This window comes from Sinocyclocheilus grahami, unplaced genomic scaffold, assembly GCF_001515645.1.
Source record: "Sinocyclocheilus grahami isolate Dianchi unplaced genomic scaffold, SAMN03320097.WGS_v1.1 scaffold3.1, whole genome shotgun sequence".
NCBI lineage: Eukaryota > Metazoa > Chordata > Actinopteri > Cypriniformes > Cyprinidae > Sinocyclocheilus > Sinocyclocheilus grahami.
In genome coordinates this window covers 641795-659268 of record NW_015505182.1, presented here as the reverse complement: position 1 = coordinate 659268, position 17474 = coordinate 641795, and the positions used below count along the sequence as shown (strand labels likewise).

The 17474-nt window shown below is 37.3% G+C and overlaps 2 protein-coding genes across 7 annotated transcripts in view; both read right to left on the bottom strand.

The window, feature by feature from the left end:
• LOC107559223 (repressor of RNA polymerase III transcription MAF1 homolog) overlaps positions 1-4268 on the bottom strand; it is a 7622-nt gene extending 3354 nt beyond the window's left edge. The window contains exons 1-5 of one of the 2 annotated variants that reach the window (XM_016243080.1): positions 3582-4268; positions 1334-1462; positions 1067-1229; positions 852-973; positions 601-720 (exon numbers count right to left, since the gene is read on the bottom strand). In XM_016243080.1, the coding sequence (XP_016098566.1) occupies positions 601-720; positions 852-973; positions 1067-1229; positions 1334-1462; positions 3582-3664 (617 nt within the window). In that variant the 5' untranslated portion in view covers positions 3665-4268. Of the gene's footprint in view, positions 1-600; positions 721-851; positions 974-1066; positions 1230-1333; positions 1463-1615; positions 2304-3581 lie in introns of those variants that run through there. The other variant, XM_016243006.1, reaches the window with a different exon arrangement.
• Positions 4269-4957: 689 nt separating this feature from the next.
• LOC107558747 (zinc finger CCCH domain-containing protein 11A-like) lies at positions 4958-13494 on the bottom strand. Of its 5 annotated transcripts, none has more exons than XM_016242456.1 (17): positions 13350-13493; positions 11902-12465; positions 11613-11760; positions 10945-11064; positions 10724-10847; positions 10447-10635; positions 10189-10254; positions 10030-10110; positions 9835-9936; positions 9687-9755; positions 9504-9599; positions 8883-9416; positions 8724-8791; positions 8248-8638; positions 7865-8028; positions 7600-7739; positions 4958-6178 (listed from the first exon to the last, which is right to left on the bottom strand). In XM_016242456.1, exons 3-17 carry the CDS (start codon positions 11664-11666, stop codon positions 5971-5973), a joined length of 2406 nt encoding a protein of 801 aa, XP_016097942.1. In that variant the 5' UTR covers positions 11667-11760; positions 11902-12465; positions 13350-13493; the 3' UTR covers positions 4958-5970. The 5 variants fall into 5 exon arrangements, with proteins under 5 accessions (XP_016097942.1, XP_016098083.1, XP_016098155.1 ...); XM_016242597.1 differs by having other exon boundaries at positions 11902-11969; XM_016242669.1 differs by having other exon boundaries at positions 11902-11969; positions 13360-13493.
• Positions 13495-17474: the final 3980 nt, after the last annotated feature.

Genomic DNA, 17474 nt, shown 5'->3' with positions numbered 1-17474 from the left:
CGAGTTTGGTGGCAATCGGTTGGAAATCCTCAGACAAGTATATCAAATTCCAGAGCATGTACTTTTTACACAGCCCTGAATAGCCAACTTCCTGTTGGGCGGAGCCTATGACATGCAGTGCAAAAGTTGTTCGGCTCAATGAGTTCTATATGTGTACTGAGTTTCATATGAATACGTGCAAGTATGTGTGAGCTACACATCAAGTTTTCCGGCTGTGTTCCTGTTGAATTTCATAATCATTCAGAATCTATTCTATTATCCCAATTTGGTGCTTAAGACCCTTTTCTTATTATTAGCTATGTTAAAAACATTTGTGCTACTCTCTATTTTTGTAGAAACCGTTATGCATTTTTTTTCAGGATTCTTTGATAAGGTTTAAAAGAGCAGCTTTTATTTTAAATAAAAATCTTATGTACATTATAAATGTATTTACTGCCATTTTTAATCAATTTAATGCATCCATGCGGAATAAAAGTGTTCTTCCACCCCCACATAACATAATATTCAATCTGCAATAAAATCATTGCCTCTTTCATTACAAAGATAACTTTTTTGTATGTTGATGCTGAATTGTTTTCTACCAGACACAAAGATTCTAACCTGACAGAACGGCATGTGAAGAACACAATCCTCTTCAGTCTTTTGTTATAAAAGAAGTAGTTGAAGGACCACAGGTTGCCTTCTTCCCCATAAGGGTCGGAATCCAGATCTGGATTGTAGCTGTCACAGAATGCAATCAGAGCTTGCTTACTAATTTAGTGCTGTATCATTCAAACAAACACTATTCAAAAGCATTCATCAAATTTTAGACAAGCCTGACTGAACATGGATTTTAAAAGCAGAATATCTACCTGTATATGTCACATTCAGCAAGGCTGATCTCCTTGTCTAGAGCCTCCCATAACTGAGGCTGTAGGTGACTGTACACCTCACCCGCAGCAGCAGACAAACTGCTGTTCACTGCATTAAACACCTGAAATCATGAATTATGTTTTATAATTCTATATATATAAGAATGAGTGCATATGTTGTTTCAGAAATGTTAACCATTTAACATCAAAATTACCCAATTAACACTGGGCTCCTTGCTGAAATCATGGCCTTTGGTGCGACTGAAGTCGTAGTCTGGCCGGAAGGATTCATTGAGAGTGGCGATCAGGTAAAAGAGCGTCTTTCTGCTGCACTTGTCCGAAAGAGGACCCTCCCCATCATCCAAACTCTGACTCAGTCTGAAAGTAAAACATATTTCAGTAAATGTGCAATGACTTTCTGGAAGACATGTATTGTATTGTGTGTAAGTGAGGGGGTACCTCAAGAAAAGTCTTTGACTTACTTGTTGGGGCTGATTCCTGAGCTCTGCGGAGGAGACAGAGCCTCCAGCACATGCGGCTGCCCCTCCTGACAAAACAGCTTAAACATCTGCTTGTCATCACCTGCCATCTTACAGGAGTAGCTCTCAATACTACAGAAACATCACAGCAGTGTCATTAGAACAAAATACTTCAAATAACACTCTGACACCAGAACAGTGTGAATAACACGTCCTTTACTCAGTTCCCCTTTATGTGTTCTGATATGTAAATGTTGTTTATAAAACCAAGTATTGAGCACTTACCGTCCAAATATCTTACAGTCTCCCGTTTCAATAGTGAGCAGACTGTTTATGGCCTCAAAACCTGAGTTTTCCAGGAGCTTCATGGTTTATTCAACCTTATTATATATACTGACAGAATTGCATTGACTCTTTAGAGCCACTAGATGTCAGTTTCTTTGATAAACAACCATCGGCCTGTTATTCCGCCGTTACACCAAACCAAAACAATGTTTAGCACGTTAGTTTGGAGAATATACGGCTCAAACAGAAATATATCAATAATACACAACTAGCCAATACTGGGTCATAACCAAATAACCACTAACCTCGATGTCTCCTAGAGAAGCCCCTTTAAAAACAAACGGCTCTCTATTACATTCAAATGTAAAAAATAAGCCACCTTTGCAGATTCTTACGACCGCGTAAATAATCTTCTCCGGTTGCTTAATGGACTTCTATGTCTAATAAATATCTCTTCCTTTTTACTGTGAAATTTCCAATACCTGCCATTAAACAAGCTAAAATTTAGAGGGAAATTATGCATCCCAGCTATTGAATCAGAACTTGAGGAGAATTCCAAGGCTTATAAAAGCCTTAATCCTCGGTTTATGGTTGTCTATTTGTGTGGAGGAATGACAACAGCAGAGGACGAGCGTTTGTGTTGCAGTTTTCGGTCGCAGTAATACGCAGTTGCCTTTTCCCTGTGTTTTTTTTCGGTCAGGAAGTCATAGTGTTACATGTTTACCGCCACCTGCTGGCTTGGGGTTTAATGGCGCTTCTCTTTTCCCTGAAATCATAACAAAGAAACTTACAATATAGATTCTGTGAGGCTTCCAATGACGAAACATCAGTGATAAAGCATCAAAATCGTGGCAAAACAAAGTTTTTTTTAAAACAGAGTATTCGTATACTTTTGCATTCTGAATTTAAATATTCTTAAGCTGTAATTGTAGTGAATATTTTCTATTGTTGTATTTCTTAAGGTCTAAGAAAAACATCTAGAGATTTACATGCGGCACACTTAAGGATTTTAGAGGTTATTTTTTAACAATGCAAAAAAAAAAAATATATATATTTTGGTGGGATCAGGGCCACCTACCCCTTTCGCGATTGTGTTCCTGGGGGTGTGGGTTGGTCCCCCTCGGACCCCTCAACACAAGCCCAGTGCATCCGCACCAATTGCACCTCCCTAAGGATGGCCCTGGGTGGGATGGTATTTTTTAAAAATTGGGCACAAAAATGCAGCTAAAACTAATGTTGCATCACAAACACCTGAAATATAACACATATATTTCTAAAAAATATGTAAGTTCTTAAATACTTCAAGCGTTACTACAAGCATTTACATAATATAATGCTTGCTTGATAAACCCCGTTAAAAACTGAAACAATATTTTCTCATAAAGACATTTTATTTACAAAGTTGGTTTTGAAGAGGTGCAACTCAACTGAAGAGACAGACGCTGCAGCAAAGATACCATTTTCACATCCCAGTCCCTTAATGCATGATGTCACTTAATTAAGGCGAATAAAAAGAAAGAAGACACGGACGGTCAAGACCTTTCCAAAGAAAACAAAACATAAAAGTTAAGCAAAGCTGAAGTATTTTCCCTGAGAACACCGCTTCATATTTACGTTTCATTCAGAAGTCTGAGAAGGAACTTCACTGCTAAAATAATTTGGTATTAATTTCACAAAGTGAAAATGTATAGATGGTGCCCAAGGGAATATAATGTAGCATAAAATGTCTCAAGTCCTTAAAGGTCTTAATTTATGCAGAAATGAAGAAAGGCTGTCAGACCATTAAACAATAGGACCATAAAATGTTTGCCTAAACTAAACCAAAGGTGAGCAAAATGACCTGTTAAAATAATGTTGATAATGATGTCCAAAGAACATTTAATGGATCATAAATATATGTAACTCAAAACGATTATGTGTTCTGATATGTAAATGTTGTTTATAAAACCAAGTATTGAGCACTTACCGTCCAAATATCTTACAGTCTCCCGTTTCAATAGTGAGCAGACTGTTTATGGCCTCAAAACCTGAGTTTTCCAGGAGCTTCATGGTTTATTCAACTTTATTATATATACTGACAGAATTGCATTGACTCTTTAGAGCCACTAGATGTCAGTTTCTTTGATAAACAACCATCGGCCTGTTATTCCGCCGTTACACCAAACCAAAACAATGTTTAGCACGTTAGTTTGGAGAATATACGGCTCAAACAGAAATATATCAATAATACACAACTAGCCAATACTGGGTCATAACCAAATAACCACTAACCTCGATGTCTCCTAGAGAAGCCCCTTTAAAAACAAACGGCTCTCTATTACATTCAAATGTAAAAAATAAGCCACCTTTGCAGATTCTTACGACCGCGTAAATAATCTTCTCCGGTTGCTTAATGGACTTCTATGTCTAATAAATATCTCTTCCTTTTTACTGTGAAATTTCCAATACCTGCCATTAAACAAGCTAAAATTTAGAGGGAAATTATGCATCCCAGCTATTGAATCAGAACTTGAGGAGAATTCCAAGGCTTATAAAAGCCTTAATCCTCGGTTTATGGTTGTCTATTTGTGTGGAGGAATGACAACAGCAGAGGACGAGCGTTTGTGTTGCAGTTTTCGGTCGCAGTAATACGCAGTTGCCTTTTCCCTGTGTTTTTTTTCGGTCAGGAAGTCATAGTGTTACATGTTTACCGCCACCTGCTGGCTTGGGGTTTAATGGCGCTTCTCTTTTCCCTGAAATCATAACAAAGAAACTTACAATATAGATTCTGTGAGGCTTCCAATGACGAAACATCAGTGATAAAGCATCAAAATCGTGGCAAAACAAAGTTTTTTTTAAAACAGAGTATTCGTATACTTTTGCATTTCTGAATTTAAATATTCTTAAGCTGTAATTGTAGTGAATATTTTCTATTGTTGTATTTCTTAAGGTCTAAGAAAAACATCTAGAGATTTACATGCGGCACACTTAAGGATTTTAGAGGTTATTTTTTAACAATGCAAAAAAAAAAAATATATATATATTTTGGTGGGATCAGGGCCACCTACCCCTTTCGCGATTGTGTTCCTGGGGGGTGTGGGTTGGTCCCCCTCGGACCTTTCAACACAAGCCCAGTGCATCCGCACCAATTGCACCTCCCTAAGGATGGCCCTGGGTGGGATGGTATTTTTTAAAAATTGGGCACAAAAATGCAGCTAAAACTAATGTTGCATCACAAACACCTGAAATATAACACATATATTTCTAAAAAATATGTAAGTTCTTAAATACTTCAAGCGTTACTACAAGCATTTACATAATATAATGCTTGCTTGATAAACCCCGTTAAAAACTGAAACAATATTTTCTCATAAAGACATTTTATTTACAAAGTTGGTTTTGAAGAGGTGCAACTCAACTGAAGAGACAGACGCTGCAGCAAAGATACCATTTTCACATCCCAGTCCCTTAATGCATGATGCCACTTAATTAAGGCGAATAAAAAGAAAGAAGACACGGACGGTCAAGACCTTTCCAAAGAAAACAAAACATAAAAGTTAAGCAAAGCTGAAGTATTTTCCCTGAGAACACCGCTTCATATTTACGTTTCATTCAGAAGTCTGAGAAGGAACTTCACTGCTAAAATAATTTGGTATTAATTTCACAAAGTGAAAATGTATAGATGGTGCCCAAGGGAATATAATGTAGCATAAAATGTCTCAAGTCCTTAAAGGTCTTAATTTATGCAGAAATGAAGAAAGGCTGTCAGACCATTAAACAATAGGACCATAAAATGTTTGCCTAAACTAAACCAAAGGTGAGCAAAATGACCTGTTAAAATAATGTTGATAATGATGTCCAAAGAACATTTAATGGATCATAAATATATGTAACTCAAAACGAAGACTAAGAAAGGTGTGGCCTTAATGTGCCTCTCTAATAAAAAGCAATTTTTCAGCATACACAGTACACAACTGAAAACTTCCTGTCTTTGTAATACATGAGTAATAGTGCTATAACACAACCTCCAACACAATCATTCATTATACCTGAGGCTGTCTTACAATGGCTTGTTAATACCTGCAACAGCTAAATAAGATTTTTTCCTCTTTTTTGACAGCTTTAGGAAGTCAACTAAAAGAAAACAAGAGGACAAGACCTGTACACCACAACTGGTGTTTCTCAAGCACTATTTGATGAAGAAATCATATTTACATTGACAAGAAAAAACCTAAAAGAAACATTAAAACAGATCTATTAGAGCTTGAAAATAAAAAAAGTCTTAATTTAAAATGCTGTGGATTAAATGGTGTCACAGTCCTTTTAAATTCATAGCGGCAGTGTTTTTGTAAGAAAACGGATGACATCACTCATGTCTAACTGTCAATCATTTCTGAGAGTTCTAAAAGGAGGTCGTCCTCTCCCTTGCCCGAATCCAATTCCAAGTCATCCTCAAGCCGATCATCAGTAAATTCATCTAACAGGTCTTCAAAGTCATCCACTGATGAACTGGTAACAACAGGAGTACGACCAGTAGTGGTGCTGGACCGCCGAGAGCGCATGCTGGGTGTTTTGACCACAGGGCTACAAGGGGGAAAAAAAACAAAACAGAAAATATATAAAAACTAAGTAATTGTGTATGTAAATAAATATTACTAATATTTAATTATATAAGGGGTGTAACGGTACACATATTCGTACTGAAAATATTCGTTACGGGTCTTTCGGTTTAGTACGCACGAGTACCAAACAAATCGTTCCATTTTTTCAGGAAATTCAGACAATAAATGCCATTTTGGTGCTCTTTGACATGGTGCAACAGATCACTCTATAAACGCCTCAGTTCTAACCGCAGCGCAGAGCGTGAGTGAGTGAGATCAGCCCTTCCACTTTATTACAGGTTTTTTTTTTTTTTCCTCACTTTATTTACAAATTTTCAAGTATTACAATTTTTTTCAATATTTCAATAACACAGTTTAAATAACATTTTAACACTAGGTATAAAGAAAAGGGATCCGAATAAGAAATAGGAGACTAAGAAACTATCAAAATAACAGATACAATCAATTATCCCCAAGTAGTAAAGCGCAATTAGTTATCCCTAAAAAAACAAAAACAAAAAAAAACAAATTACCCTCAGCAACCCCCCACCCCACCCAAAAAAATAAATAAATAAACACATTTTGCACTTGTGCCAGTTAGTAAGAGAAAATTACTTTATTACTAGTTTTAACGCGAAACATACATGAATGAACATCTCACTCCTCACATAATCACTCAATTGATGTTTAAACCGCAGAAAGACGTCATTAAAACGACTTGTAAACAAAACGTCACGTAGCATTTAATTTACCTCAGGCAAGTCATCAGTGTCTACAGCTCGTTATTTGCTAGAACAATCAAGTACAGCGAAGAGCATATCACGAAATATTGGGATTATATACTCATATTTTACTTTAACTGTTAGTGATGTCTTCATTATCTAATGCATGTTTAAATAAATCTGTTATGAAACAAGTTATGACAGCCACTCTGTAAAATATTATATTTCAACAACAAATAGAAATTGTATACTTTAGAAGTTAATTGATATGTTTGCATTCAGTTTTTTTTATTTGAGTGTTGATTATTAAAGTTAAAAATAAATAGTAATTTAATTTAAGTTTGGGCTCTGTTGTTAATTGTAACCTTATAGTGATATAAAAGGGCTCCCTATAATTTAGAGCAGAAGCTGAGGTAGATTTTTATCTCTAAGAAAATTTCAAATTTTAAGAAAAATAGAATTTATTTACCATTGCTTAATAAACAAAAACAAGCAATTTGAATACTTTGCGTTTAGTTTTTTTTCTCCTACTGTACCGAAACCATACCGAACCGTGACGCCAAAACATAGGTACGTACCGAACCGTCATGTTTGTGTACCGTTACACCCCTATACACACACACACAATTTATTATTTAAAAAAAAGCATTATATCTGAAATACATGAGAACAATTTCCATACCTTTGGGGGACCACAACAATTTCAGGAGATGTAGTACTGGCGGGCTCAATGCAGTTCATAGGCACCATCTGAATATCCACGGTGTTGGAAGGCACCTGCTGAGTGTTGGACTGAACATCTGGAGAGGCTGGTGACTCCACCTAAAAAAATAAATAAAAAAAAATCAATCAATCAAACGGTATTCTATATTTTTTTCTAATACAGTGACAGTAATGCCAGACTTGCCTAACACCTTTACTTAATTAATAAATAAACTAACTCTTACCCTAAGGTGCTTGTTGGGAATAATCAGTGAGGAAGGTGTATGACAGGCAGTGTTAAGAGGTTTCACTTCAGCAACAGCAGTGTGAACTTTTGCAGCTTTCCTCTTTTGGATAGGCTGGGCAGCCGGCTTTATTACTGACGGCTTCACATTCACCTTGGGCTTCACTGAAATGCAGGCAAATGCAATGGATTGAGTAGGCCATTTGGAAAATTATTCATTTACATTTACATTTTATACATACAGACACACTTTTTTATTACATAAATATTAGTACCAACGTAAGCATTACTGTCATGTAGAAAGCATTACTGTGTAGAAACAGAAGTTAAATAAACGGTTAAAGAGAGATTGAATATGACCATCAATTAATGTTAAATTCATACCCTTGGTCTCTGTTTGAATAGTTCCCTCAGCTAGCTGGACAGGTATCACAGGAGAGGTTGAGGGCTTTGGTTTGTTTGATCGAGTCGGTGTGTTCGTCGATGGAGTCCTGTCTCCAGAGTGCTCGGGGGAGCTTTTCTGGGGCGCTTCTGGGGCAGCAGGGAGCGGAGAGCTCTTGTGTTTGAGGGTAATCCGCTTTCTCACGGTTGTTTGTGGTTGAGCAGAGGGTTCAGAGGCTGGTGGTGAGGCAGCAGGTGCAGACAGTCCTGCGTCTTTCTGGTTGGTGGAGGTGACGTGCTCCTCCTGCAGCTTGCGTAGTCTCTTCTCTCGCATGATCTCCTCAAACGTTTTTACTTTAACGGTCTCACTGGTGGGTTTACCTTTTCCATTTGCCTGCGAGTTGAACGGAGCAAACAATTATTCGAGAAACAATAATATTTAGATATGCCTGCTGTTCTGTGTTTAATTTGTAGTTTACCTCTATTGCAGGTTCTGATTTCTTATCAGGTTCATCTGGTTTTGTCTGACCCACAGTGCATGCAGCTGCTGGAAAGAATTAACAGCTATGTGAACACACTTCTTTGGGCATATGAGATAACCATTTCAAACTAGGAAAACATGAATGTGTCTGACTTACATGAGCTTTTATTAATGCGTAGAATGCGCCTCTTTGGAGGTCCACTTGACTCTGCTTCAGTTGATGTCGGGGTCTTATCGTCAGTGGTCTCTTGAAGTGGTGCCTGCATCCGGGCTGCCTTATCCCTGCGTATCTCCTCCAGCGTTTTTACTCGTACCTCCCCAGCTGCCACAGGAGCCTTGACCGCAGTTCCGGCAGTGGAAGGTCCTTCATTCCCCTCTGGGCTTCTGGCTGTTGTGCTCACTTCCTGGGCTTTTTTTTCCTGCATTTTTTTCTTTTCGAGAAGGATTTCAGAGAAGGTCTTAACTTGAGGTCCGCCAGCGGGTTTGACACTTTTCTTGGATGGGCTCAACTCCTTTGCCGGCACTTCTTTCACAACACGCACAACTTTATTTGTGTTGACGTTTTTGGCTGCCTTCTCTTGCCGAATCTCCTCAAGGGTTTTTATACGGATATCTCCAGATGATTTTGGCTCGCTGTCAGTGCTAGACGGGGCGGCAGTCAACCCAAGTCTTTCACGCACTGGTTTCTGAGCTATAAAGAGATCAGGAAAAAAGAAATTATGAAAAAGATACAAAAGACCCACACAACTTGAGCTGCCACAATAAACAAATCTTTCACCTTTCTGTGGTAGCACGTCTGTGGAGGATTCAACAATTCCACCGAGACGTTCAGCAAGGCGTCGTTTTAAAGGTAGGTCTTCCTCCACAGGAGCATCTTTAATTAAACAACACCATCTTTCAGTTTTTGTAAAAAGGGGTCGCAGATACATAAATGTGAAGCAAACGGTTTTCATAAACTTACCTCTGGACAAAATTCTTTTCCCAAGTCTGTCTGCAATTTTTCTTTTTCCAATTTCATTAACAGATGAATCTGCAACAGATTTTAAAATTATTTAATGGTTCAATACTGTAAAAAAAACTAAAGTTTTAAAACCTTATGGACCACTCACCAACGCTGGCATTGTTAACTTCCCGATGTGAGAGAGATTGAATGTTTTCCTTTTCAATAGCAGTTCCTTTGTTTTGGGCTGAGCCTTGCATGGTGGACTGCCCTGCAAACAAATGAAAAGCGAATATTAAAATGATCCATCAGATGGCTTAACAGCAAAACTTACTCCAAAAAATAGTGCCGAGGGTTCATTTACCAGATTTCTTCAAACTTGCCATGAGTGCTTTCCTCAATCTGATCTCTTCTAGTGTCTGGATACCAAAATTCAGCGAATCATCTGCATGACAGATAATGATTAAATAAAGCTCCTAATATATAAAAGAAAATATCAACAGAACATGGAAACAATCTTTACTTTTGCTTGGGATCATTTTTTGGGGTGATCCTCCAAGAGATTCATCTCCTTCCTCTGAGAATTGATCTGCAAATATTGAAGAAAAACACTGAGTATTTCTAGATGAGGGATGCAAAACTCTATTCTTATTGGTCCATCTGCAGCCCATAGCTCCAACCCTAATTAAGCACACCTGAACCAGCTAATCAAGGACTAATTAAGGGTTGGAATCAACCACGAACGGGACCGGACAGCCTGTTCACAGAAATGTGAGCTCACCATCCTCATCGTCGTCATCGACAGGGTTGATGACCACTGGTGGATGGGTAGGGCTGGGGACATTCTCTTGGGTCTCAGTTCTAATGACCCCTCTTAACTGCGGGTTAGTGGGGTTTGCGGTGGGTGCAGGGACTTGGTTGACTTGGTCCTCGAGTGGGGTCTCTTCCTTCTCCTTTCGCACTACTTGTCCTATTTAAAAATAGACAAAAAGGCCAGTTTATATTAGAAATTTATAAAGACCGGTTTAGTTCAAATTACTGTAAAGACAACAAAATACCTTTGTCTGGGGCAAAATAATTCCCATCGATGACGCGCGGCTTCTCATGATGGAAAGCACAGTGAGGTTTCTGGCAGCCCGCCAGCTGGTTCTCCCAATAGCATGCGATTTCCTTGCGGTTTTTCTATAAAAGTAATAACAGGGTGGATCATTATTGAGGTCCAATTTGAGAAACAATGGAAGGATCTTAACAGAAAGAGGTTTTGAAATTGGTCACAAACCTTTATTTCCATATGGCGAAACATGCAGACGTTACGGAAGCACCTTTGCTCTTGCCACAGGGTGCAGACCGTCTCGCTACCCATGGCGTCCTCGCAGTGTCGAAAAGGGCAGCTGTTACCCTTAAAAGGCAAAGCGCAACACTAAAAATTTACTTTTAATTATGATCATCTTTTTTATGTATGCGTGTATATAGAAAACCTTTTCATATTAAATCTTTATTTAAAAACGTAATTTTATTTAAAATACATATCTAAATATATACATATGTGACCCTGGACCACAAAACCAGTCATAAGGGTCAATTTTTTGAAATTGAGATTTATATATATGAATAAATAAGCTTTCCATTGATGTATGGTTTGTCATGATAGGACAATATTTGGCCGAGATACAACTATTTGAAAATCTGGAATCTGAGGGTGTAAAAAAATCTAAATACTGAGAAAATCGCATTTAAAGTTGTCCAAATGAAGTTCTTAGCTATGCATATTACTAATCAAAAATTAAGTTTTGATATTTACAGTAGGAAATTTACAAAATATCTTCAGGGAACATGATCTTTACTTAAAATCCTGATGATATATATATATATATATATATATATATATATAATGTGTGTGTGTGTATACAATGCACAGCATTATGACTATTTACACTTTTATTTTACCTTAGTACAGGTGGAATAGTAGAAGAAGTAGCAGTCATCTCCTTGCATGGTCATTCTGGCACAAGTTTGTAGTCTTCTAGGTCAGGAGCTCTTCAGTGATGCTGGGATCTCGTCCTGGACTCCTGCAACAGGGTCTACGTGAATCTCCCTATTTAGAGTGTTACAAGCCTATTCATGCCCTTGTTGTTCCTTTCACATTTTTCACTTTCACATTCTGTCCTGAATGATGCAAAATGGTGGCCGATATTTAAATACTTGAGAGAAAATACGTTGCAAGAACTTCGTTCACCTGCAGTGGCTGAGACGTTCCCTGGTGATCTCAAGCACGTGAAGGGTCGCTCCAGCACTGTATGGATCCTGAAGGAACACTTGACTGATGAGTAAAGACTGAACAGGGAGAGATGGGGCAACTTTTGCCTCTCTTAGAAACTTGTTCCCATCAGACTGCTGTGTTAAAACTGGCAGGTGGTGGAAAATGTCCTTTCGTTTTTTTTTTTTTTTTTTTTCAATATTGTTGCTAATTGAGTGGTTAGAGGGTTTGGGGGAGTTTTAAAAAAATCTTCAAGCTAGATGTTGTCAAAAAAGGAGAGACGAGCGCAAAAAAGGAACTGGATATCTTGGAGATGTTGAAAAAAAAAAAAAAAGAAGGGTTCTCTTCTGTTTCCTGAAGGCAGGTGGAAAAATTAAAGGGGGTAGACTGGAACTTTAATAAAAATGCTCAATAGAGGAAAACCAAAAATCAATGGTGAGATTAAAAAAAAAAAAAAAAAAAAAAGGCAGCAATCTTCAGGGAACCGATTTCATTATCCAAATCCAGTTATCCTCTGGAATGAAGGACAAGATCTTGCATAACCTACATTTTTAAAAAAAAGAGACAAAAACACTCCCCATGTGCTGAACAATTGGTTATCTGAATAAGGACAGGAACATAATATTTTATTACATGGAAAAAATTCTTACTAAGTTACAGGTAACTTAGACTGAACATGTTTTGGATTTATATCACATGTAATTGAACACAATAATACGTGATAATACATACAAACAACTTCAGATTGTGAAGACAATTTTCTATCTGAACTCATTTTGGGTCTGGGTATCGTTTTTCAAGCATGATAAACCGTATTTATCAAGTTTTAAAATTGGTATTATCTGAATAAATATTTGGCAGATTTTGCATCCGCACCTGTACATTTAGGGTGCGGTTTACAAATTCCGCGTCTGTAAATCTACAATATTTTAACATTTCCCCCCCCAAAAAAGTATAGTAAGTTATATAATCTAACGTTACACACTCATAAATAAACCAAAACGAAAGCACAGCGAAAACGACTTTGATTCGAATTTTTGAAAAAATCTTGTTTCCATTGAGTTTTTCAAAAGTTCGATTACGATTAGATACATTTTGAATTAAACCCACTGTTCAAAAGATAACGTTATCCCCTTTTGTCATGTTAGGCCTTTAGTGTTGTATTTGGTCTGACTCATTTAACTATGAAGGTTGTCAAGATGAGAAACACTGGGACAAACAACGTGTAAAGAACAAATAATTATGTTATATGTTTAAGCCTAAAAGCTGTGTAACGTTACGTGAAAATAACAGTGTTCTATGGCTTTCGAATAGCATGTTGCTAACTTCGGGTAGCATGTTGCTAACTTTAACACGACTAACGTTACTGCACTTAACTAAAATAAAATAAAAAGTTCAATCACTTCAAATAAAGCGTTAACAATTACCAGTTTATACCGATTGGAATTAAGTATGTTCGGTTTGGTGCATGTAGACGCTCGTGGTCGACGCTCCTGGACTGGACTTATCTCTTCTTTTCTTGACTTCACAGACGAACAAAATGGCGCCCGGCTGCCAGACAGCAAAGTGCTGGCATAGACGTCAATGTGACGAACAGACTCGTTAAAGGGATAGTTCACCAGAAACTGTAGGTGGCGTCATGTTGTTCTAACCCCATACGACTCTTTATTCTGCGGAACTTGAATTCTGGCGAAATTAATTCTGGCAATTAAAGGGTTAGTTCACCTAAAAATGAAAATTCTGCCATTAATTACTCATCCTCATGTCGTATCAAACCCGTAAGACCTTCGTTCATCTTCGGAATACAAATTAAAGGGGTCATATGATGCTGCTAAAAAGAACATTATTTTGTGTATTTGGTGTAATGAATGTGTTTATGCGGTTTAAAGTTAAAAAAACATTATTTTCCACATACTGTACATATGTACTGTACATACTGTTTCTCCTCTATGCCTCGCCTTTTTGAAACGCGTAGATTTTTACAAAGCTCATCGGTCTGAAAAGCGAGGTGTGCTCTGATTGGCCAGCTATCCAGTGCGTTGTGATTGGCCGAATACCTCATGCCTGTGACGGATATGTTATGCCCCCTCACCATACTGTGATGCCCTGTCCGGCCGGAGCAAAGAGACAAAAACATTAAAACCCATTACAAACGAGGCATTTGTTGCATCCAGTGGGGACATAATTACTGATTATAATGACTTATACTGTGTTTTTACGTGTTGCGTTGCATCGCGCCGCGTAAACATAAAACCCTGTCTCGCTGTCTGCATTTGTGATCGGAGAAATTACAAACAACAAGCGCTACTCTACACTGCTCAAAACTCGCGTTTGAATCGTCAGTGGCAAATCCTTTAAATGAAAACATACTTACAGACTGTGAGTCAGAACTGCCGGCATTGTAGTCTACTCTCCCAGGATCAGGAAACAGTCCTCCATAAAATGTGCTGCACACATCTGAATATTTGGGTTGAACTGTTCTGGAACAGTGTTGTAAATACAACTTAACCACTGATTTGTAGTCATGTCCTCTTTTGGAAGACCAAACAAAGTAGTTTCGCTTTCACAGCGAAAAACACGGTGGCCTAGCGTGAGCGGAAGCCACGGCTTAGCGTGAGCTGAGGCGGCGGGGTTGAGAACGGCACACGGATACGCTGTTTCCGTTCAGATCAAATCACAACAACGTAGGAAACAGATCCGGCGTGACGCAGCTGACACAGAACAGCATACGCTGTTTACGTCCAGCGGATATTCTCCAAAATGGCACCAGGGTGATGCGGAGGAGACGAATTGTTGAATAAAGTCGTTATTTTTTTTTCTTTTGCGCACAAAAAGTATGCTCGTATCATTGTATAATTGCGGTTGAACCACTGATGTCACATGGATTATTTTACAGATCTCTTTCCAGTTTCTGGACTTGGGAACATTTCAGTTGCGTTGCTGTCTATGCAGGGTCAGACAGCTCTCAAAAATATCTTAATTTGTGTTCCGAAGATGAACGAAGGTCTTACGGGTTTGAAATGAGGGTAAGTAATGACAGAATTTTCATTTTTGGGTGAACTATCTTGAAGTCAAGCCAGAAGAAAAGTATCATATTGTATCATATTAATCATAAAAGTGGTCCAAACGACTTGTGCGCTATATTCCAAGTCATACAACAGTGGATTATTTATTTTATAGCAACTTATTTAATAATTTTATAAAAAATTTTGTGCTACGCAGAAGAAATGTATACAGATTTGAAAGAAAATGAGAGTGAGTAAAATTATTATTAGAGTTTAGGAATTAAAATAAAGAAATAAAAAGTAGTCTCTGAGTAGTCACTGTGGGATAAAATATCCTAATGAAAAGAATACAACATTTTGTATGTATGTGTAACTGATTTTCAGTCACACAGCACAATAGCCAGACATTTAAATTGCACAATGTTGCTCTCTTACTTTTTAATGTAGCTATTACTTTAACTACACAAACAATGCAATTATTAATAATTATGACAAAAATACAAAGAAAAATATTCTTTGTATTTGTAACGGTTCCGTTTTAGACAGTTTTAACATCCAACAAAAGTTAGTTAGCTGCATATTTACACTACATTAGTTGCTTGACTATTGACTAAAATGGCTCAATGGCTAATTTTAAAGCAGAGGAATAAGAAATGATTTCACATTAACAACCACAACTATTCACAAGTACTCCACATGCATCCATATATAGGCTACAACCTAGGTATCCTGCATTTTATATTTTAAAAATTGTTCTCAGCTGTTTTACCATCTAGGTTTTTACATTAAATCAACATGTTACCCCTAAAATAGGCTATGCCACTGAGTTAGAAAACTTGCAGTCCCTAATGTAATAAAAACGATCATCTGGGATGGTCGTGCTGCCCCAGAATGATTTAAAATGGCAGGGGTGCACCAGGTGATATTTGTCATTCCTCCAGTACAGCTATAAAATGAGTTAAGGGAATCCATTCTGTGATAAAGTCCATCTGATCTGTTTGCACAGAACTGACTTTTCAATGCAGGAAGAGAGTTGAGAATGTTCACACACATTGGCAGTGGTGAAAAGCCCTTTCCAACTGTTTCAAAGGAGTTTGTAGTCATGGAACCATCCAATTCATCTTCTGCTCCTGTAGCAAATAAATAATTATATATCAGAATCTGAAGATAAATAACCATTCTAAAAATCAAATCAATTAATGCAAATCTTACCAAGGATTAACCATTTCTTCAGGTGGTTGACTAAAGGGTAATTGCCTTGTCCACAGAAATATCCAGAAAAATCATCCAGGTCTAGAGCCCATACAAATGCACCCCCAAAGCCATGTTCCTGTAAGTATTTTATCTTAACAATGAAAAGCAGAGCTGTTATTTTTCATGTAACATAATCTGTCAATTTAAACGTAAGAGTAGTCTATGTAACAGAATGTACCTTAATTTCAAAGCTCCTCAGATTGTCAAAGCCCACCCAATCACTGCCTTTAATAGAAAATGGAACTTTCTGGTCTTCTATCCACTGTACTACCCCACCGTTTAGGAAAAGGCATATCTTGAAAAAAGAAAATATTTCTTAACTTAATATAGACAAGCATTTGCAATTAATATTAAAAAGATTGAACAAATTTTTCTGTCTAGAAAATATATTTTCCTATGAGATTTACTTCAAAGTAAGACCACAGGCCCATCTCTTGTGTATAAGGTCCAGGAGTGAAATAATAGATGTTGTGGCTCCATTATCTGCAGAGAGAATTGTTATTGAGGTAGATGATGTCAGGAAAGTGTTTCAATCTATCAATAGGAAAAAAGCTGTTGGTCCTGATGGATGTAGTGCAGGTTTTTGTTTTAAAAGAATTTTGCAAATGAATTAGCCCTAGTGTGGCAACCAGTATTACAGGCCACAATTGACACACATATTGTTCCTGTGTTATGGAAGACTGCATATATAAAACCATTATACAAAGTTCCATGTCCGAGAGAATATAAGGATTTTAGACCAATAGGAAAGTGTTTCAATCTATCAATAGGAAAAAAGCTGTTGGTCCTGATGGATGTAGTGCAGGTTTTTTTTTAAAAAGAATTTTGCAAATGAATTAGCCCTAGTGTGGCAACCAGTATTACAGGCCACAATTGACACACATATTGTTCCTGTGTTATGGAAGACTGCATATATAAAACCATTATCCAAAGTTCCATGTCCGAGAGAATATAAGGATTTTAGACCAATACCCCTTACTTCAGTAACTGGGAAAGATTGTTACTTCAGCATTTAGTTCAGATGGTTAAAGGCAAACTTGACCCTTGGCAGTTTGCCTATAAGAAAGGTTACAGTACTGAAGATGCTGTTGCTACTTTAGTACATATTATTTCTAAACATCTAGATAAACCTACGACTGCTGTAACAACTTTGTTTCTAGATTTTTCCAACGATTTTAACAAAATACAGGTTGATTAATCGCAAATTTGCTAAATCTTTCTCAATAAGCCATGTTTTTGTAAAAAACAACTACAACCAAACAAAAAAAAAAACTTATAAAATATAAAAAAATG

Bases quoted from the DNA above. Each gene is read 5' to 3' on its own strand.
- LOC107558747 (XM_016242528.1), bottom strand. From the start codon at position 11,666: ATGACCATGCAAGGAGATGACTGCTACTTCTTCTACTATTCCACCTGT. The intron at 9,756-9,834 runs GTGAGTGGTCCA...AATCTGTTGCAG, and splicing joins AGTTAACAATGCCAGCGTTG to ATTCATCTGTTAATGAAATT. The intron at 9,600-9,686 runs GTAAGTTTATGA...GTTTAATTAAAG, and splicing joins GAAAAGAATTTTGTCCAGAG to ATGCTCCTGTGGAGGAAGAC.